Genomic DNA, 24,134 nt, shown 5'->3' with positions numbered 1-24,134 from the left:
AATATGATCACTGAAGAAGTGAGAAGAAAGATACTATTTTAATTTGTTTGTTTGAGTGGCTCTCTTTCTGTATTTACATGACGTAAAAAAACAAACGATTGCCTAATCAACACTGTCTATACATGATTTTTCAACAATTAACTCAATTAATTGTTTGTTTTCAATTCTTGTGAAAACCTATGAAATTAGAATAATGAAAGAAACTTTTATAATATTAAGATTTTCATGTTATGAAGATCTCACCATTAGTGCAGACGGTAGGTATTAGGGGAAGATTTGTGTAATCCAAATGATATAACTACTCAATCTATTTAATATTCATATAAAGTGTTATGAATGCTAGGTAGAATCGAAATTTTTCGCTTTTACTTCCTTGCATAAATTAAAGAAAGTATTATAATCAGATAATTAAAAAAAAAAAAAACACATTAGCCTTATAATGTTGAAATTTTGCATTTAGGATCTTTTTAACATTTAGTTGTGCACTTCCGCTATTGTACTTCGATGTAGGTAGTCATATTGAAAATTTTCAGTTTTACGAGTTACTAGAAATAACCATTCAGATTTATAACAAATTCCTAAAAGTGCAAGCAAGCAAGTTTTTGTACATAAAGAACATCGAGCGATTTAAAATATAATGTCAGATACTGAATATTTCAAGCATGTTAACAGTCTGGAAATTCACCTGTATTACATTGGTCATAGACAAGCAAAACTATTTAAAGTAAGCAATATACATACACATACTGGCAAAGATATTAGTTTTAGGTACTACAAGATCACTCTGGGTGGCTGGATAAGTATATAGAAATGAATCAGAACTTCCACATATATTGCTTCCGTATTTCAACGCTTCATTTAACTTTAGAACAAAACTTACAACAGCTGTGTTGATGATGAAGGTAACAAACGAACGAATGTCTCGAATACATACACAAAGTATAAGGTATAGGAAAAATATATATAACGACAAAATTTGATGAAAATTTATGGTCATGGTCACTTATGTCATAACTATAATTTTTTTAGATATACTTTTAAATGAAAAATAGTTGTTTCTTTTTTGCTGGTCATAAATCATCAAATTTTAACCTTAGTTTGTGATATTAAAAGTTTTGTAATCCATCGGTCTATATTTTCGAACTAAAAGAAAATTTTTTTATAAAAAATTACGAACATTACTTATTTAACCAGTAGATAAAGAAATAACTATGTTTATTCATTTTATAAAAGAAGATGAGAGCTTGAAGTTTGATAAAATAGTTTTCTTTGAGTTTTCCTCTTAAGAGAATTCTGTTTTAGACAATATGCTGTTTCTAGACAATTCTGTTTTAGACGATATCTGTTGAAATTAATTCATATTCTAACATACTAACTACTATATCAGTCTGTAAATAGTAAAAAATCCAAATTTAAATAATAGAATTTCTAAAAAAATTGTATATACAAAGATGGTTTGTAGATCTCTTTGAAAAATAATAACAGATAATTTGAAAATAAAATTGTGTTTAGGACAAGCTACGCTACGCAAGTAAACATATATAGTGCAGTAAATACGTAGGAAAATACCTCATATTTTAAAATAATTATCCCGTCAGGTTTTTCAACGGGATAATAATGATAAAAATAGTAGTTTTTAAGAAAACATACTTTGAATAAAGTCGGAGTGTGGCAAGTTGTTTAAAAACCATCGAAAAGTTACGAAAAACAGTTTTTTTGCAAATAAAAACCGGGAAAATGATTTAGATAAAAAACAAAACCTAGAGCGTTTAAGAGCTAAAAAAAGCGAAACAAATGACACTAGCTTAAGTTAATCCGATTAAAACTTTACGAGTAAATATGGTTTTATGACTCAAAATATCGCTTTTTTGCTTATTAATTTTTCGGTTTATATGAATTGCAGGAAATCCGTTCTGGCCTCAAATTGTTGCTTTTAATGGTATCTTTTTGTTCGTCTGAAAATAATATAAGGTTAACGCACAATTTGCGAAAATGCGAAAATATGAGCTTCCGAAAAGCCGTACGCAAATGCTAACGAAGAATCCTACGGCAATTTAAAAAAAAAGATCTTCTTTTAGAGTTTCCCAAGAACCTCTGTATAATTACGAATCTTGTAGACGCACGATGGAATCGTGAAATGCAAGGAAATGCGTGGATTACATTAATTACCTTTTCAATTAAATAAAAAAAACTTTCAAAACCGACTTTAAAAGAAAAAATTTTCCAAAACAAATTAATATGCACAAAAAATTAAAAAAATAACGATAATATAATATAGTTAAAATTATTGTTATTTTTGGAGTCGGTGTCAGCCAAGCTTATGTAGCAAACTGTTCTGTCAGAGTTGTTTCCTTGGCTGACACCGACTCCAAAAATAACAATAATTTTAACTACAATATATTATCGTTATTTTTTTAATTTTTAGTGCATATTAATTTGTTTAGGAAAAGTTTTTCTTTTGAAGACGGTTTTGAAAGTTTTTTTTATTTAATTGAAAAGGTAATTAATGTAATCCACGCATTTTTGTAACACTGAGTATACAAATTAGGGATAGAAGTTATTTTTTAGTAGCTTATTTTTTAATCTTACCTAATACATGATTTTACAAAAACAATACGTATATTAATATAAACAAAATATAATAAACACATTTACAATGTATGTATTTGTAAAAGCTAACATATTATTACAACGAAATATCTATCCTGGTGGAATATTATTTTATAAACATAATGTAAGTATAAGACAGAGATAAATTAATATTATCAAATATTTATGAGATAAACAAAGATAATAAATATATAAAAGCATTACAAATTGATACGTTTTATTATTAGGAACTATTTGCAATAATTGTAGTAGTCCCAGCGCCTGGGGATCCCGTGGCCTAATGAGATGGGTGGATTCACCCTGATTTTGTTTATGTAGTTCTACTTTCAAATTTGAATTTTAAGAGTGGAACCTCGAAAAGGTGTTCGAAAATTTTCAGGGAACAGAGAAAACTTGATTTTTTTAGATATACAAAAACTAGGCCTCAAACCTATATTTTGAATATTTTTGTCAAAAAGAAATCAAAATCAAATACTTTTCAATTTTCTCCAAATTTCGTAGCCTTTTACAGAAATTCCACCAAGAAATGAGAATTTGATTATTGAATAAATGTTCGGAGATATGCCACATGCGACAGTTTTTTGTAAAGTCAAGAGCTATCTTGGAAAATAAACGTTTAAAACTCAAAACAATAAACTCAAAACATCTTAAATCGATTAGATCGATCTTCTCGATATATTTGAATTTCTTTAAGGTTGCAAAAGTCCAAAAAAATCACAAGAAAATAAGTCAAATTTCAACCCACAAATTTAAAAAAAATCCGATTCCTTTAAAAAATTTGCTCTTCCCTCTCAGAGGTGAATTATTTTATTAAAATTATAATTTGACCACCGTAAAAAAACAGTTTTTAGCCATTAGAAATAGAATCATAAAAATCGATTAATAATCAACGAAAATATAGCGTAACACATGCACAAACAAAAATACAGTCGAATTCATAGCCTCTTCTTTTTTTCGTCAATTAAAAATTAAAAACATCAGACCTTTTACATGTGCACAAAATATTATGGTTTTCACATATAAGTTTGGAAAAAGGATTCTGTATTGTAAAAAACAAGAATTTTATTAATATTACAAATTTTCTGTTATTAAATTTTTTATGTTTTAATACTCAAACATTTTTATTATACCAGGTGATTTGTTCTATCACCAACTAAACAAATATAAAACTTTCAAACAAGGTCACTAATGTTCATACTGTGTTTTTAAGATATACCTTCACACATAATTTTGAAGTTAAATACTAAAATATGAAAGTATTAAAATATGGAGAGTGACATAGAAACCAAGAGTCCGACCTAGAAAGAAAAAGTATATTACGACTTTAAGCCAATTAGATTTCCAGGCATGAAGATTTCCTGGTGTCTGTTCTATACTATTTTTCTTTATTTCCTAGCCGAAAGTACGTTATATAACTATCGTTACATAACTAATTATATTAATTAATGTTTATAGGTCTCTAAAGTAAGAATTTATTTATAAATTATCCTTGAGAAGTATATCCGATAAATTTTGTTCAAAAATTTACAGAATTGACTAATTCTTGGAAAAATGACTCGGGCGAATGTTATGTCTCTTCAGATCTTATTGCCGTGAATACGCTTCGATCGATACCTCAACGGAGTCGATATCATTTTTGGTTCGAGCGATATCGATCAGGAAAAAAATGATGACCACACACGCACGTATATACGTACGTACACACACACATATTCACACACAATTTTCTCCAAATTATGTTGTGTAGCTATTTCCAACTGAAAATTTTAAATTTCTTCGAAGCCGCGATTTGTAAAATTGGAACCATTACAATAACTTGGGAAGTTATTAAAAAATTATAGCGTTTGCTTTGATAACAATGTTACTATGGATTGTAAAATTGTAAGATTGATTTAAAAAAAGTTCTCGCTTGCGATAGGTTGTGACTACTATATTCAAGAGGTAAGTGTACAAATAATTTGTAAATATGTAGAACTGTAGTTTGCAGAAGAGTTAATAGTTTAACAAGATTATTAATTATACCATGCATATATGTAATATGCAAGGTATACTAAGTTTAGTCCCAAGTTTGTAACGCTTAAAAATATTGATGCTACGCTCAAAATTTTGGTATAGGTGTTCATAAAATTACCTAATTAGTTTCTTTCCGGTTGTCGGTCCGTCCGTCTGTGAACACGGTAACTCATAAACGAAAAAAGATATCAAGCTGAAATTTTTACAGCGTACTCAGGATATAAAAAGTGAGATCGAGTTAATGAGCAACATAGGTCAATTGGGTCCCGTGGGTCCCATCTTGTAAACCGTTAAAGTAGCAAAATTAAATATTTCTGGAATTCGCCCAGGAGATAAAGAACAAATTCTTTATTTTTGATTCAATGTTGTAAATCAGACTATTATTCAATCTATAAGTTGCTATTGGGAAAATGACTTCAAGCAGTTAATATAGCAGCAGGTAAAAATCTTTAAAAAAAAAACAGCAGTGGCCTGTTAACATTTTTATTTGAAATTGTAAATTACTATTAGTATCTTTGTGTACCAAGTGTCAACTTTACTTGAAACTCTTGAACTATAGAATGATTTTCCCAATAAGAGGCTACTGAGAAGTGATAAGAAGCAATTTCCTGATGTTATTTCTTATTGTTATTTCATAATCTTAAAATTAAGCATGAAGAAGAACGGTAATAAATTTAACAAGCCACGTATGTATGTCTACAAATGTTCGGACGAAGCAAATTTTGCAAAACAAAAGTTTCGCGAACTATGAAATCATACTGTAAATATAATTTTTGTACATAATAAAATACTAAAACTTTAAACATTAAATTACTTTATAAATGGTCGGTTTCGCATCCGGTATGGAAAATTATTATATTTAAAACGACCCCCCAACTAATAATGAATAAACGTTTTTATTTATTTTTAACGGTCTTAATTTAATACCTTAGTACACACAGATTTTAGTACCTCAAATTTTATTTATCGTAGGATGGATGGTTTCTGCAACAAATTTTTTTTTTCTACTGGGCCATCAATTTCTATAAAACCATTTGTTGGTTATTTTAGTTTTATTTTATTTTTATAATTATTATCATAATGTTAAAGATCGTCTCTGCTTAATTTAAAGTTCACAGGAAAAAGGGAAGAAGAGAACTTACGGACTAGGGCAGCTGACAAAACCAATAACGGGTAAAGCTTAAACAGGGCAATACAGAAAAATATAATGACCTCGTGGAGGTAGAGTGTATATGTCAAAGATATGGCCAGTTTAGTTGAATTTACATTCTTATGTGTGTGGTTGAGCAATCGCTTAAAGCTATTCATCTGATATATATTATAATCGTGTAAGTTTGGATGGGGGGGGGGGGGGTACATGGATGGATGAATGATTGTAGCTTAATCACGCCAGAACGATTGAATTGATTTGGATGAACCGAATTTGGAACACAGATAGTTTATAGCCAGGATTAACACATTGGCTCTTTAATGCGAAAGGGCTGTAAGGGGTTGAAATAGGGAATGAAAGAGGTGTGCTTTAAAAATATATAAGGTTCTGCATCGATTAAGTTCAAATTTTAACACGATATACAGGCAGCTTCAAGAATTGTTTTTATCTATTTTTAACCTTCGGGAGATGAAAAGGTGGGGCGTGAAAGGGGAAATGGGCAATCGGATATTTTTATATATAAGTGGGGCATCAAATAAAAGAGCATGATGTGTACATTACAAAACTGTAATCCAGACGCAAGGGGATGTGGGGGAAAGTGTGAAAGTGGGGATAAACGATCGATTATTTTAAAATATACCCAAGTGAGATATCAATAAAAGAGCGTGACGTGTATATTACAAAATTCCGACGCAAAGGGATATAGAACGATGGGGGGTAGTAAGGGGCTAGGGTGAACCATCGAATATTTTCAAATATACCCAACTCTGATATATGTATTAAAAAATTTGAAGTTACATTAAAATTAGTGCAGCCGTTTAAAAGCTGTTTAAACCATTTTATCAAGGATTTATCAATTTTCATAAAAATTAATAGATATTTCTCATCTCTTTCTAGGCAAGGTACAGCTAGCTCAAAAGTTAGGGTTCCGCACCAAAATAATAACAAAAGGAGAGTAAGTGACGGCATAAGACATGAAGGTTATAACACATTAATCTTTGTATTTAAAATTGAAGTTGTCCAGCAAAGCAAGTTGTTCACAGCCAGTAAATTATAAAGAAGAAAAGTAAAAGCCAATATTATGAAATAAGTAATTGCATTTGACAGTCAAGATGTCTTCTTTTGCTTAATTTATTTTATAAAATATGACAACAATACACGATTTTTCGTGCAACAATGAAAGCTTATTAATTGTTTTTTGAGCCCACCGAATTTTGTTCTAACCGTATAAACGCCTTCAAAAGTGGCAACTTTTAGGGCGTCAAAAATGGAAAAACATAATGATTTTCGGATTTTTTTAAAAAGATTTCAGTTTTAAAGTTGAGAAGGAGTTCAAAATTTACGACTACTTTAATTTTTCACTTGTTGAAAATAATTCCAGAAATCATACGCTTATGGCTTCATACCTAAAATGTAACATTCTTGAATTCCCAGAGTAGAGAACATTTCTTAACGATTCGTGGTCAGGGCAATGTATTAACACCACTTTTAGATTATTGCCTGTTTGTAGGCTTTTTTCGCTCACAATATCTCGTGAATGAAAGGGGATAGCGATATCGAATTTGCGTATCGAAATGTGCTGAAAAGATTGCAATACAATAATTAATATTCTCTTTACGTCAGTTATAAAAAATTATTTCATTATCTGGTTTGAAGTGTGGACTGTGAGGATCGCACTCACATGAACAGCTTGTTTGCATCAGTTGTAGATGTCATGACTAATTATTATTGATCTGATTTGAGAGAACTTACCTTTATCTACAGATAAATTTCGGTTACAAGTCAATTAAAAACATTTCAAATAATTTGGATAATTCCACTAATTATTTGAGAACATATTGTGTTACCCTTTAAATCTCTTTTTAATTAGAATGTGTCCATTGAACAACAATTAATATTGACTGAAACATTGTTATTTTAATCCCGTAATACAAATACGAAGGAATTTTATAACCTTAATATTACACCATTCAGGGAAAGCTTTAAAAAGGTACAATTCATCGTGTGGTGAGTTAGGTAGGTGAATATATATAGCAATTGTAAATACTTTGTTATTTTAATCGGTAAATGTAAATGCTTATAATAGTATAGTTCTATCAAACCAAAGTGGCACCGAGCAAGAGAGGGTGTATGATGTATATGTATGTGCACTCGTATCAACACTCTCTCTTGTTCAGTGCAACTTTGGTGTGATAGAACTATATATGTTTGAATCATAGATTAAATGGAATGAGAAAGACGACACAGGTGTAGACAAATACTATCTACTGGAATGTATGAGATGACAGCATATTGTTTGTGTGTTTATGACAAATTATTATAAGTCCTAATAGTCCAAGAAATACAGATTTTTAGCTCAAAATATTAGTAACTTGAAAATAAGGATATAAGTATTTAAAAGAATGTAAAATAACATGTCAAAGTTTTGCTTCAAACTTATGAAAAATTGAAAATAGAAAAAAAACAGCTTCATACAACACACGTTTCTTAAAATCGAATATTGCAGTTTTATTTTTCTAATAATTTTTATTTCGAAAAACTTTATTTTCGAGTACTTTTTTGCTTAATATATATTTTTTATTTTGCAAAAATTAAAATTTTGTACTTTGCGTACAGCAGCTCGTCCCACCCACCCCTTCTTTATCTGTCTTTTTTCCTCATTAACGAACTTGACCTTTCAAATACCAAAACCCTTCTTGATACCAAATTTAATTCAAATCGGACTCAAATTGCGACCGCTTGAGAGTTTACAGACACATAAACGTATATTGTATATACATGCATAAATTTTATAATATTTTACAAATTATATATATATATATGTATATTTATATACATTTTAACGATGGTCATTTTTGACATCTATTTGGTAGGATCGATGAACACTTGAACAAATAGCTAACAGATTAAAAGCACACTTGATACAATTTTATAAAAGCGGAATGTGATCTGGTAACGAGTTAATTTAGAGGAAATTACCACTGAAGAAAAAGAAGTTTCGGTTGCAAAGAAATTAGATGAGCAATAGAAAACATCGCCATCTTTTAAAATCACCTGAAATCACCCCTGACCTACAATTTGTATTTTTCGTACTAACACGAATCCTTTCAAAAAGAGCTAAGGACTTCTACCCATAAGTGAGTATTTTAACAATTTTCGGTTGCGGAACCATAAACTCGATCTTGAAACATATCTCAGAATACTCTTTTTTAAATTATCTTTTTCCTTAGAGCCTTCTCCAAACTGAGCCGATTTTGAGTATCATGGCCTTTTTGGCCGTATACGGAACCCTTAACTTGCACTTCAAACAAAGCTAATAACAACTCTCCATGAAATTACCTTTCAAACGAATCAAAAAATCAAAATCGGTCCATTCGTTTAGGCGCTACGATGCCTCAGATAGACAGTCAGGCAGACAGATACACACACATAGCGGTCAAACTTATAACACCTCTTTTTTGGTTCGGGGTTAAAAGTAAGTGAAAAGTTTTATTTTGGATAAAATTTCGATTGTCAAAATCTGTTTCGGAAAATATATTTTTGAGAAAAGTTTTTTGCAATTAGAGACCTTTAAAACATTCAGATTGCGGGACTAAATCCTAAAAGTGGAAGATAGTTAAAAAACAAATACAATAATCAGTCAGTTTTGTCGAATGTAGTATAAATTAATATTAGTATTTTTTTGGAATAAGAAAAAAGGACAGTTGTCAATTTAATGCTTGTGCAAATTGAAAATTTCATGGACAGCTTTCTTAATAGCCTCCTAGCTGAGTATTGATACCTGTGACAAAAATCCATCATCATTGTAATTTCATAAAGGATGCATATTACCATGAAGTGATCAAAATACTTTCTTATATTTAGTGCAACAATTCACTTCCGAATAAAACTTTCCTTTAAGTTACTTAGTTTGTAATAAGAGACAATTATTTTAGCTATGAAAACAAAACAGAAAAAGGGGGATATTACATCTAGAACAAAAAAACACAATATTACACCTTTATTATGGAAGGTAAAAAAAATAAAATGACTTAAATATAATTAAAGTAAAAAACATTAAAACATATGCTCGCAAATTAGAAGGTTTAAGCTTGAACAAACGAAGTTCTTAAAAGCAAATCATATATTACAATATTTTTATCCAGTGGTTTTTTAGGTTATGTGGTACATTGTTTTTGACAAACAATACGGTTTTGTAAACATATATATTTTTTATACCTTTTTTTCTTCTGTAAATAAAATATACGTCATACTCACAGCTAGTAATACTAATTGCTACAACCCATCGTACCTTTATAATCCATGATTAAATAGTCGGAACTTGTTAAATTTTAAATCTTGATGAATTAATGTTTTGTGTAAGAGAGAGCTGGAGCATCGAACAAGGTAGTTAAATAGAACAGAAAAGCTGCTTTTACATCTTTTTAGTTGTGAAATAATTTTTTTATATTATCATTTTATTTTGTACAAATACCAAAATAAATCATATTGTTAAAATGGTGTATACAAATTTAATCCAATTAAAACATTTCACTCAGACTTTTTCCTAAATTAGTAGTAATTTTTCTTACAAAAGATTTTTTGTGTGCAAATAAAACTATTAGCTTTTTTATGATACAATGTCGTATATGCGGCCTAAAAGTCACCAATATAATATGTAAATGGCATATAGCTTATATAATTTAATAATTTTGTATTTTTTTAGTTCAGGCTATTTTATTGAATTTGTTAATTTTTTTTATAGAACTAAACGAATAAATCCCGCCAATTGGCGATAAAAGTTTGTACTATTAAAGAGGAAGTGGACTCCTTTTTCAGTAGTTCCTATTTAGACCACCTGATGTGTGTCGTTCGTGGAGAGCCAATGTAACTTAACTTAAGCATAAACAACCTAAGTATATACAACTGAAGTATATACAACCTAAGTATATATAGGTCTTTAATGATATACAACCTAAGTATATATACAACCTAAGTATATACGAATGCAGGAAATCCAGCGCACGATAAAACTTTGATGGATCTGCCACTTGCTGTATTCGTTAATATATCGTTGTTTTTCTACATCTAAGGTTTTAGAAACATAAATACATTTTCAACATTTTCCATAATAAACCTTTCATCTCTGTTTGATGATTGTTTGAGCTACCTATCATGTAAACCATAGATTGTTTGGATAATTAGTTCATATTATTATGGTGATTTGAGGTTAAGTTTGTTACAAAATTAGTTTAAATAATAAAAGTTTTTAATTTAAATCTATTTAAATTTAAGGGTTTGAAATTAGTTTATGTTATTCAAAATATATAATATACGATTTTCATAATTTGAAATCAATAAATCTCATTAATTCATTAAAGTTTAATTGATCTCAAGTAGTATTTTATTTATCAGTACACTTTAAATGCGTTGTATGAAAAAATGAATTTTCTGTCAAATGTATTAGGGACTAGCAAAATGCGTGGCTATGAGAGGATTTGCGGGGTTTTTTTTATGTAGGTAGTAATTATTTTTAATAAGATGGATGGTAGGAATCACTTTTATTAAGACCGTAAAAAATAAAGATTCTGTGCATAGTTTGGAAATAATTTTAAAATTTCTAGCACAGTTTTACTAGATGTCAAAAGAAATTTGTTAAAAAAAAAACCTCCATCAATAACTAAGACCTCACTAATAATATCAATATGAATTAGAAGCAAATATACCAGATAAAAAAATTGAAGAATTATAATTAATATAGTATTTCAAAATGTTTCACAACCGATTTTTCGACCGATATTTCACACGATACCAATTTTATATTTCACATGAAAATTTTAAGCATAGAAACGTTTATGAAAAACCACACGTATATGAGCTATGGGAATTTAATGAAAAACTACTTTTTGTCAAAAAAGCTATTTTTGCCAAAACTTTTCAATATTTTTCAAATTTGCAGAAACTTTCTTCTTAGGTAGATATATTAAGGACAAAATTTTCATTAGATGTCGTTTAAAAATATATTTTTTTCTTAGAGATACGGGCGTTTCAAAAAATACAAATAAATTTAACGGGAATTTTTTACATGTATTGGTTTGTTGTATCTTGGCTTTGGCTTGAAAAATGTAGAATGACCAGTCTATTATTAGTTTTGTAATTTTCGGCTTTTTTAAAGTTTGTTTACAATTCTAAACAAGAATTTAAATAGCTACGTTAAATTATCAAATCTATGGTTGTGATAGTTTTTTCGGAAAGCCGTATCAGTTTTAAAAAAGTAAAGGTTTTAGGAAATAATCAGGAAATAGTTGGAAATAGGCGTCGCTCGGATTTATTAATGACAATAATACAAAATATTGTACGGACGTCACATAGATTTTGCCTATTAAACTATCATATTCATTTCAGAAACTAAATTGAAACCTGCTCTCATTTAGAGCTTCTTACAATGTATACAATTTAGAAATCAAAAGGAGTGCGCATCTTAACTAGAAATATTTCAATACTCTACGCCTAATCGCCGTATGCCTTCGTTGTTATCATAAAAAAAATCAACATTGCGGTTTAAAAAAAAGTATAAAATTCTTACAAACAAGGTATTAAAATGTAATATGAGTCTCGTACAGACTTTTTCATGACTGAAAAATTTATACTTAAATAATTTTTTAAAACACTATAAAAAAATTCCCATATTTTAATAAAAAGAAAATGCCTTTTTCTTCATCTTTGTCTGTTATATTTCTCTTAAACCCATATATTGTTCTAAACATGTATACACTAAGTCAGCTAAAAACCATTATAAAGTTTAATGTTAAAAGCAACATAACCAGCAAAATAGCATCGAGTGAGTAATACTCAGTACCTACCCAAGTAAAAACAATTTTGGTATATTATAAAGTTTATGTGTTAAATTTATTTATTAAACATTATAACTTATTAAATCTTATGTTACATTATTATTGAAAACTCGTTGAAAAATTAATGCCGAACTCTTTTTCTGTCTATATATTGTTTGCTTTAACAATAACGCATGTTCTAATTTCCAAATCAAGAAAAAACATGTTTATGTTTTCTATAATGTTCGATAAATGAAAGCCATTTATTCTCTAGACTTTACTCTTTTGGCGTGAACTAATTTCATTACAGAAGTGGTTCAACTTCTTTGAATACTCTGGAATAATCTACACATCCATGGTAAACACAAAAAATCCCAAACAAATTTCTCAAAATAACGCGCAATTTGAAAATATCTCCTAAATTTGGGACTTGATGAATAACATTACAATGATATATACTAAGAAAGTTATAAAGCAAATGTTATATTAAAAAAACATCTGCATTTAAATATCTAGGAAAATAAGCTTTTTTTCAAGTACATAGCTCCATGTTTCTAAAAAAAGTATCCAGAATTTCTAAAATTTGGTAACCATAGACGAAACAAATTTTTTTGAACTAAATATTCCTACCTTCGAGTTTCATTTTCATTAAGTGAAAATTAAGACACTCTGTTTTATCGAGTGATGGTTAAAATGAATTTTAAGCTGATAGCACTATTAAATTTCTCAAGCGCCATGGACGAACAATCCAATCATAAGAATTTTCGGAGTACAATATTTGACATGCATGCATAAGTATACTCCATTTTTTTTACTAAAATCTCTAAAAATAAATTCTTTTTTATGAATACTTGTATAAGTTAAAGTAGATTACGAGACTTTAAGAAATGAAAAGTGGAACAGAATCACGTAGTAATCATTGCCAAACTTCAGCAGCAGCTCAAAAGTACATCGGAAAGTAAATCACTGTCGTTGAAAATTTGGGAACATTACATATGTACAACGTCCGTACAAATATAAAAAAAATAAATAAAAAAGAAAGTAATATAGTAATTTTATGGAACGTACCTGTTGTTTTTGAATGGATGCAATATCACCACGAACGGGAGCCAATCCTGTAAGTTCGGTATCTTTTCGAATTACCCATTCAATTAATTCACGTAAAGAAAGTAATAATGCATTCCAGTGTTCAGCATTACTTTCTAGTCGATTTCTGAAAGTAAAAAATATTATTAAAAGTTATTTCATAACTAAGCGTTATTTTTTTAAGTTGATAAGTAACAAAATTCATATTGTCCACGAAAATATTTATGCACTGTAATGACGGTTAAATACATTTTGAAGTCCTTAGAACACTATTTAAAAACTTTGGAAATGGCTGTATATATCTATATGGAATATAGAGAAGCCTCTTTTAGTCCCATTGGGCTGGAATTTGGCATGTAGGGAGAGTAATACCAGAGAAAAAATATCGATTTTGGAGACCATCTGAAAGTTTTGCTCAACTACATAGCACCTCAAAATTGAGATGGAGGGTTGAAAATAAGTATATTTAAGGTTAGTATTAACGAAGTACCTTTAAGTAGTGTTTATGTCCCGCCCAAGTTCCAGTCTTTTTATGTAAATTTTTCACATGTTCAAAAACATGTTAAGATAAAAATCCAATTTCAATATAAAACGTTTAATAATAAGAAGCATCTAGGGCGAAAATATGACTTTAATAACAGAAATGGCGAACTAGCGAATTTTTTAAACAAATTTAAATTTGGTTTCTTTGTAGATAAACAAACAATTGGAATATTATTAAGTATTAACAAGATCCAATTAGTTTCAAATAGCAATAAAGGATATTTTTGCCAAACAACACTTATGACTGAAACAATGCAATACCATCTTGTTATTATTATTATTATTATAAGCATATGAATTCGATTGCTTCCAGTACATTATGCCTTATGATAACAATACTAAATAAAATATATGTGTACCTACACAATGCATATAAGGCAACTATTAAAGCTACTTCTACAACTTGTAGGGAGCATCTAAATTAGTCAATTAACATAAAGTCTAGTATAAATAATAACATTTAGTAAATTCACTCCCACACGTGTCCTAACGATCATAAAGCTTCCCTACTGGTCGTTTCTAATTTATACGAAAATATAGCTATAACTAGCTGAGCTCGCAAAGGGTTTCACCCTTTGAAATTCGTGGAAGCCTTTAGCTTTGGTTTGGCATCCCACAAAAAAACAGTACATGAATTTTATGAAAGCTTAGGTATCAAGCGATTCCGCGGCGAGTCCAACATATCTTTCTAGTATGTATAGAACTGAAAAACGAAATTTTAGGGGGGTTGCATTGATAAACTTGTCGATTTTTAGATAACAAAAATAATTTAGCGTTACGCTCTTATATCAATATAAATTTCGATCCGATGGGTACTGATATAATTAACTCAAAACAATTAATCAAATATCAATAAAATTGTCCAATACAGAGTCACTTAGATGTAAAAGATATCATCTTATGTATTACTAAACATACGGAGTAATACATAAGATGATATCACATTTGTCTTGTGTTTTCACATTTGTCTTAATTTTCTGGGTATAATTTTCTGCTAGCAATTAAATTTAAGGTTTTTTTTTTTATAGAGAACCGGTTAAATTCACTTCTTGGTTAGGTTAGGTTATATTAGCTGTCCACGAAAGACACACTTAGGCTATAGAGCCTCAATTATTTTCAGAGTGCAACTCCTTCATGCATAACAGGTTGGCTGATAAGTCCCCGGTCTGACACATAGATGGCGTCGCTAGTATTAAATGCATATTATTTTTATATAGTACCAACCTTCAAATGATTCGTGTCAAAATTTGACGTCTGTAAGTCAATTAGTTTGTGAGATAGAGCGTCTTTTGTGAAGCAACTTTTGTTATTGTGAAAAAAATGGAAAAAATGGAATTTCGTGTTTTGATAAAATACTGTTTTCTGAAGGGAAAAAATACAGAGTCCGGAAACTCATTATCAAGCCAAGTTTTTGCTTCCACTGTATTTTTTCCCTTCAGAAAACAGTATTTTATCAAAACACGAAATTCCTTTTTTTCCATTTTTTTCACAATAACAAAAGTTGCTTCACAAAAGACGCTCTATCTCACAAACTAATTGACTTACAGACGTCAAATTTTGACACGAATCATTTGAAGGTTGGTACTATATAAAAATAATATGCATTTAATACTAGCGACGCCATCTATGTGTCAGACCGGGGACTTATCAGCCAACCTATTATACCATGCACTCCACCAGCCCATCACAACTATTAATTAAATTAATTTTTGTTGTGACGGCGGGAATCTTACCCACTACCCTAGGCATACTGCGAACGGAATTGAATTCACTTTTAAGTTTTATAAATTTTTCAATCGATGGCGGTGACATTTATACAATTTTCCTCGAGCAATCTTATTTTCATTTTGTGAAATTATTTAGTAGAAGGCGCGTGTTTTAATTTCAAATATTTTTTAATGCTTCAATGTAGTCCATTTGCCTTACACATGGACTACATTGTACCTGTACCTGTTCAGTTATTTGTGTAAAAATATTTTATTGTCATTATTATTTCTATCTTTCTTTTAATTCTTATTTTTCTTCTTTTTATTTTTCCGGTCGATCTTTAATTTTTTTTTAGTCGTAGTTTTCTACTGATATTTATTTGAGTGTTCTTTTATTCCATAATTGATCTAGGCAGTGACTTTCTTTAAACGTATCAAAAGATCTGATTTAGACTGATCAAAAGCGATACCAGTCCCTCCTTTAAGGCCTAAATGAGTTCAATGAAATAGATTCAAATATACGAATAAAAGAATAATTGAAACTAACGTACATACACCGGGTTCTGTTATTGACTGCAGAAGCATTGGCTACTTGTTATCGAATGATAGCCAGTAAATAAACAAGTTTATCAATTTTTCATCAGATCCAAAATTGGAAAATAGTTTTTTTTTTTTTAATGAGCTTAAATTTTGGTAAGCTGGGTTTTTGCAGTCAATAACAGAACTTCGTGTATACGCAATAATTTCATGTTTTATGTCGAACACATATACCAGATGAGCATAATAAGAATTGACGGATTTCATATTTACAACAAAATAACAAAGGATATAACGTTAAGGTACAAACATTATATGGAGTAAATATGTTTTCTGGTGTATATAAAAGCATTTATAAAATATATAGCTACTAACATTATTACATTTAGATATACATGTATCGTTGAAATATATATTTCAACATACATTAGATATATACATTTCTTTGTGGTACGGTATGTGTGGAATATCAATGGGTATTATGTATTATAATAAATATAATAATACCACAGGTATTGTCTACGACTTGATTAATGCGGCTTTTAGTTGCACATAGTACCTAGCCATAGTGGTATTGTCTACGACATTCTTGGACATCTATATATAAAAGAAATTGGATAACATATTGGTATTTGATATAGGTTGTATCTCAGTACTGTCGTTGAATTAAGTTGAAGATTATTCCAAAATATTCGTTGACGCTATATAATCCTTCCTAATAGCCACTACGATATATCTATGTTTCTTTCTATTTTCATACTAAAATCAAATTGTAATTTTGAGGTAAGCTACCAAATTTTGGTGGCAATATTATTTACAAGTTATTTGAAAGAAGTGAAATTTACAAAATTTAAAAAACCCCCGACGAATGCGATTTATTCCTTGTTAACCGATTTTTGGAAACTTAGCTATAAAATGTTCTCAATCAAGTCGGTTCGACCGTTTAGGGGCTACGATGCTACTGAGAAACACACAGACGCACAGATAAGCACTTTAAACTTACAACACTCCTTCTTAAATCAATATGAAAGTGATAATCAAGGACATCAGATGAAAAAAAGGATACTTCAAGAGAGCTATCATTTTTGGGACAAATTTTTGAAAACATTTTAATTGAAAATGAAATATTTGAGTTGACTTTTTTCTTTTGAATTATTGTTTTAAATTACCTAATTATTTTTCATTTCACTTTTCGAAACGAATTAAGCCTGATTTATTTGCCCATTCATTTCCATAGTAATTATTTATATGTCACCTTTTTTTAGTTCGGGAGTTCAAAATTCATAGATACTGTGACCCTTTTCTTATCGGCTATTTTATGGCGTAATACTGATGTTTGAAAACATAGCGAGTATAATTTGTATAGCACATTGTACTCTACGTAGAATACGTTTCTTAGGTGCAGAACTAAACTATATAATATTTGAGTGCATTTTAAGTGGGTACATATATATAATACGCTACATAAATTTCAACTACAATTATTATGTGCAATGCTATCCGTAAACTTTTAATGTATGTTAGTAGGTACGTAGAAGGAGTAGATATACTTATAATAATACAACTGTATAATATTTTTATAACCAACCTCTCCATGGCGCGTTATATGCAACTGGATAATATGTTGCCGAATTTATAACCATGGATCAAGCGAAATTACATCAAATCATGTGCTGAAAATAGTTCCAAGCATTGCGTGGAAGTTGGGGCATTGTAGGGTAGAAAAAATAAAATTTGACTATTTATAATTCATGTAATTCAATTTTACTATTTATAATTCATTAAATGAATTAACAGATATTTATTTTATTAAGGTTTTTTATTTTATTTTGTAATTAATTTATAGGGCTTTTCATTTTAAAATCACGATTCACATTTGTTTCGTACTAAATGATTTATAGCCAATGTGATAAAATGAATAACAAATATCTTCTATCTTAGTCCTACTTATTGCTGTCAGTACGAAAAAATAAACTCTGCACTTGCGCTTATGACATGATGAAAAAGCCTATTGAATTGTCTACTTACGCACTAGGAAAAAGTAGTATTTTTATTGAAACGTGGTGTAAAAAAGAAATTAAAACATTAATAAAATATTTGCCAAATTTCCTTTTTGTACTTGAATATATTTTAACAAAAATATTTACGATAATTGATTTTATGAACTTGAATTCTCTTGTATAGAGAGCGAGTATTTAACCTCTACGGTATGCGTCTCTGTTGAACTACAATAGTTTTTTAGGCAGTTATACTAAGTTATTTTCATGTAGATCGTAAGAGGGTCGCAATCACATGAAAAACTTGTTTAATTTTAATTTTTGTCAAAAATTTCAGGGGTGACGCATAAGCTTAAAGACCATCGCGATATAGTCTTCACCTCTTTTACTCTCGTTTATCTTCCATCCATAACACTCTAAATAGGGGTAGGGATTGTTTTACACAGGTAAAATATATGTACAGAATTCAATTTTTTTAATGGTATATATATCTTGATTCATGGAGTGAATCGAAACAAGTGGCCATGAATTCTATATCGTACACAATTTTACAGTAATTTTTAATTTATGGTTCAAAATGATACTCGTTCATTGATGGCGTGGTGAAATGTCGTAGTTAAATTTAATTGTTTTTCTTTTAAATATATCTTTATAAATAATAGCTCATGTGTGAGTCTGATGTATGAGCTATATTATTGTACAGTTTTATTCAAACCTTTCGATGATTTTTGCGTAAAAGCGTAACTAACAACAAGCATCCTTACTTTCACATTAATAATATAATATTGAAGGAATGGCATCAACCGCTAACAATCTTTTCGAGATTCTATAAAGGGCACCTTTATACTTATATTTGAGAGGAACACTTTCTACTCGAACAAATGGAATAAATTATCTCTAAGGGTATACATACTAACTTGCATAAAATCAGATAATTTTATGAAACGGTGATTTTATGAAACCTATTCCAGAATTTTCTTTGTAGCGTAATATTTCTAAACGTGATAAACTTGGAACTAAACTTATTATACTCTGATACATTTCATATATACAAGGTATACAAATTTTTATCACTGGAAAACTTTTTTCTTTATTTTATTATATTATACTTTGATAAAGTTGAATTGAACAGATAAGATACCAAGCACACAGATGTAACAGACATTATACAACATAATATTTATATACAATTTCATCGTTTTCGTTCTTAGGTTTATGACCAAAAAAGTTATTAAATCTCGACCAATAAAAATCACGAATATTACGGCTGTTAGGAATTTAAAACAATATTTTTATCAACCATATTTACAGTCTAAGTGTGTAAAAAAATGCCCTTCGATCTGTCAAAGTGGTTATAAAATTCACTCACCTTCTACAAAATCGAGGAACTAATCACAAACGCCAAATATACATATAGATCGTTCAAGATTAAATTTATTTTCTATAATCTTTATTATTTGTGAAAAGTTCGGGAACAACGAATAGGGAAACGAAACAGCGTTGTTATTAAAGCTTCAGTTGTATTATTTCAAAATATCATTCATACATAGGCCTATTTGGTGAGTATTATTATTAGATTGGGATAATTTTTAATAAACATTTACAAGTCTTTATCTTTCGAGCACGATTTTAACTTGACCGCCCTTTTATACCTTTTCTTTGTTTTATGATAGAGAAAAATTCGTAAAGAAAATTAAAATCGTTGTTTATAAAAATATTAACAAAGCATAAAAATAAGTGTGTATGTATAATGTACATAAAAAGGAAACTTTTCATAAAAATCTAAATTGCTTAGATACGTGACTTTTTGTCATGTCGTATAGGGTGTGCCATATATTATGTCGGTATGTTAAGGAAAACTTTGAACCAAAACAAATATGTGATATTTTAATTCAATTTGGTTCTCTGCTATTTATTCGAACTTTTTGAATACATCAATCACCGGCGGTAACTTGATTGATGTTGCTATTAGTTAATACAAAATGTGTCGTTTTTCCTACGTTATGGCACAATCAATCACTTTTTGGGCATACAACGGCGTTTCATGAAGCTTGTGCGAATTCTCCGTTCCCTAAATGGAACAATATTGCTTATTAATGTCGCCAGAGACTGTGAAATGGACCTCGTCAATTATCTCAATTTGCGATCTCTCAGACGATCTCCCACTCTCCTGTGCTCAACAAAATTTGACGCCATAACGCATTGTTGGACGGTGCTTATCAAACAAGGTAATTTAAAAGATATGCACGTATTTCGTATAGTTGTTTCGGTGTGAATAAATTCATACTGAAAAATTATTAAATACTGTTAAAATTATACTGAATTTATATTTAAAAACATGTCCAATCAATTAAATCGGTTGACAAACGCCAAAGTTATTACATGTTTGCGTACGAATATAAAAGATTACGAACCCTATATGTTTAAATATATTACTGTAGTTAGACATTATCCATCAAGTAAGAAAATCGATATAGATTTGATTGATTATACAATATGCTTAGCCATAAAAACATGTTTACTGTTCAATTCACAGTAAATATTTTGACTAGATTATGGTCAATACTTTGACTAGAAATGGCACATACGAAGAATTTAAATATTTTGCTACACAGTAAAAAGAACTATTTGCAAGAAAAAATGTTCTTAACATGGTTGAAATTAAATAATTTCTAGCAGTCGAATACAAATTTCTTGAATTAAGTATTGAGATCGTTGACTCAAGAAATCTTTACTTGTTAATAATATTAATAGCAAAGTAAACGCGTATACTTCAATCTAGTAATTTTTTAAAACTTTGTGTAATGAAATCACATACAATTGAATCGATTATTTACTCTATATCTTCTTTGAAAATTATACTTTTAGAGTTTTTATTTCTATTTTCTAGTTTATAACAGAAAGCAGTTAGTTCGTAAATTCCTTGATTCCTCGCGTTGATATAAATCGTTTAAAATTGCTGATCATTTTTAAGTATTTGAAATGGGTAATAAGTATTTCAATTCTGTAATTATGAATTTTAGAAAGAACTTCGTATTCCATAAATATATATTCAAAAATATTATTAGATTTCGGATTTTATTATTTAAAATTTATGTATTTATTTCCATACAATAGTTATTTTTTACGCAAGACGCATTAGTTGAAATAACGAGTACGTACTTCATAAAAATCCTTCACAAATCACCTAATTATTTATAGTAAAATTTACGGTAGTAAAAGTTAAAATAAGTGTTCAACAAAAAAAAAAAATTATGAAAATAAAATAGAGGAAGTGATGGTCATAAAATGTAAGAAAATATACCATAAAAATTTTTAATGTATGTTGTTATACATTTTAGTACTGGGACATATCATCACATTCTCTATAAATATGAAAAGTTGAATTTTTATCATTTCTTTAGTATCATATGAAAAAAAAAAGGTTAAAACTAAAAATCAACTAAAACTATTTATTTTCCAAGAAAATAAAAACGAAAAAACGCCTTTAGCTTGGAATTTTTTTTTCTGGTGTGGATTTGAATGAGACCCGGTGCAACATGTTTGTATGAATATAAAAATTAGTTAATTCTATTATCCAAGAAAATAAAAACGAAAAAAAGGCCTTTAGCTTGGAATTTTTTTTTCTGGTGTGGATTTTAATGAGACCCTGTGCAACATGTTTGTATGAATATAAAAATTAGTTAATTAAATGGAGAATATTTTGGGCGCGGATTAAAATTTAATATTATATCTTATTTTTTCAATTATTTTAGCATTGCCTCTTGACATTTTTTACCTATTTTCACCGTTTTCGGTATTTAAGGTAGTACCAGCATGAAATCACTTTTCGACAGATTTGGCCGAATTTTTTTTCTCGGGTTTATAATAGCTTTATTTATGAATTCCTAAAATTTCATAATTTTTGACCGTTTAGATCGCGAGATATTTAAAGACAAAGTTCGCGATTTTGAGGGTCATGTCCCATTTAAAGCATGTAAAATGTCCGGTCTCTCCAACTATTTTTTATGATATTATTATATATTGAAGAAAAAGTAGAAAAAAATGTTTATACAATAAAATTCTAACAAAAAAATTTAGAAATTAATTTTCACTTTCGAGAAATTGATCGAAATTGGGACGTTGGCATAATTATTTCCCATTTTAAACGGTCAAAATTTCTGAAACTTTGGGAATTAATAGTAAGCATTATTAAATTCTTAAATTTAATTTTTCGTTAAATTCTGTCGAAAAAAAAATTGTACCATTGCTTTAACATAGAAACTGCAAATACCATGCTGGAACTACGTTAAACGATAAGGTGAATGATTAAAATTATTGGATTTTATATTGTGAATTAAAGCATTTTATAACTTGTTTTCGAAATAAAAACCATCAAAAAAATATATAATTGAAATGCTTGTACCTTAAATACAGAGAAGTTTGATGAAAAATTATAATAATTCAAACTGCTTAAAACAGTTCAAAAAATAAAACCCAACGGTTTTCGTCATTCATTGAAAAAAGCTTGAAAAAAAGGCAAGAGCTTAAAAATGCATCAAGTATTCAAAAATATAACATGCGATGTTTTTTATATTAAATTTAAAATCAGCACCCAAAAAATTCATTTAGTGATAACAATTTTTTTCACTGGAATGAATACACGTTAATTATTTTTAAACGCTTAAGTTAAATCAATTTACAATATTCATTCTTTTATAGTATCAGGGAAAAGCTTTGAAAACCTCTGAGCACTAAATTTCGTAATGTAGTTTCTAGAGGTGCTTCTAGAAACTATGAGAGATAGCAGGCTACAAATTGATAAGTATAGCTTCGCGTTATTGAATTATTGTGCCTAATTTGATCTGCAACTGATCTGCATTACCGACTGATCTAAGCGATGAAAGATCATTCACACAAAATTTGCTTTCTTAAGAGTTGAAATATTACTATAAGAAAGTTATGCTTTTACCAGTCGCCGTCTAGAAATTTCGAGACTTTTCGTACCACTACGAAAAATGAGCACCAAAATCATAAAAATTCCCTGATTATTTTCTTTTATGAAAATATTTACCAAACTTTTAAATTTAGCGTGCATCAAAAATTTTGAGCTGTATGATTACAATAAAATTTATTCCAAAAATATGGATAAGATATTATTACTAATTTATATGGAATATATTAGATCCCAGTAAGTAGACGAACCATACACAAAATGAGACCATTGTAGAAGCGAGTACTTCTATCTATGTATTGTGAATTGTTGAATTGTAGAAATGTAAAAAATCATTATTCTCCTTTTCCAACTTACAAGTGACGGTGTAACATTTTATTTTTCCTAAAAACTTTTCATTATATAATACACTTACGAAGAACCACTTAGATATCTAACTGCATCCATAACTTAAGTGTATATATTTCAATGTATGTGGAAAGCTCTTTTATGAACCCCAAACTACCTCTATATACAGCTTTAATTTTATAATTTTAATTAAGTTATGCCTTTAACTTATTTATGTTTCATATCAAAAAAAATTAAAAAATTTCTTACTTTAACGCATGCCTTATTGTATGGATGATTTATTGTAATATATTTGTTTTTTGACGTTTTGTATATCATTTGTAAATGGTCTATTTCAAATAAATTATTATTATTATTATTATTATTATTATTATTATTCAAGGGCTAAAGGCCTTTGTG

At 28.9% G+C, this 24,134-nt stretch overlaps 1 protein-coding gene across 1 annotated transcript in view; it reads right to left on the bottom strand.

Moving 5' to 3' along the window:
- LOC123305133 (dystrophin, isoforms A/C/F/G/H-like) overlaps positions 1-24,134 on the bottom strand; it is a 794,529-nt gene that overhangs the window by 149,876 nt on the left and 620,519 nt on the right. Inside the window, 1 exon segment of the mRNA XM_044886763.1 lies at positions 13,654-13,798. Coding sequence (XP_044742698.1) covers positions 13,654-13,798 — 145 coding nt within the window.

Source organism: Chrysoperla carnea, chromosome 1 (genome assembly GCF_905475395.1).
Source record: "Chrysoperla carnea chromosome 1, inChrCarn1.1, whole genome shotgun sequence".
NCBI lineage: Eukaryota > Metazoa > Arthropoda > Insecta > Neuroptera > Chrysopidae > Chrysoperla > Chrysoperla carnea.
The sequence above is the reverse complement of the archived record's forward strand: the minus strand, read 5'-3'. Positions and strand labels throughout refer to the sequence as shown.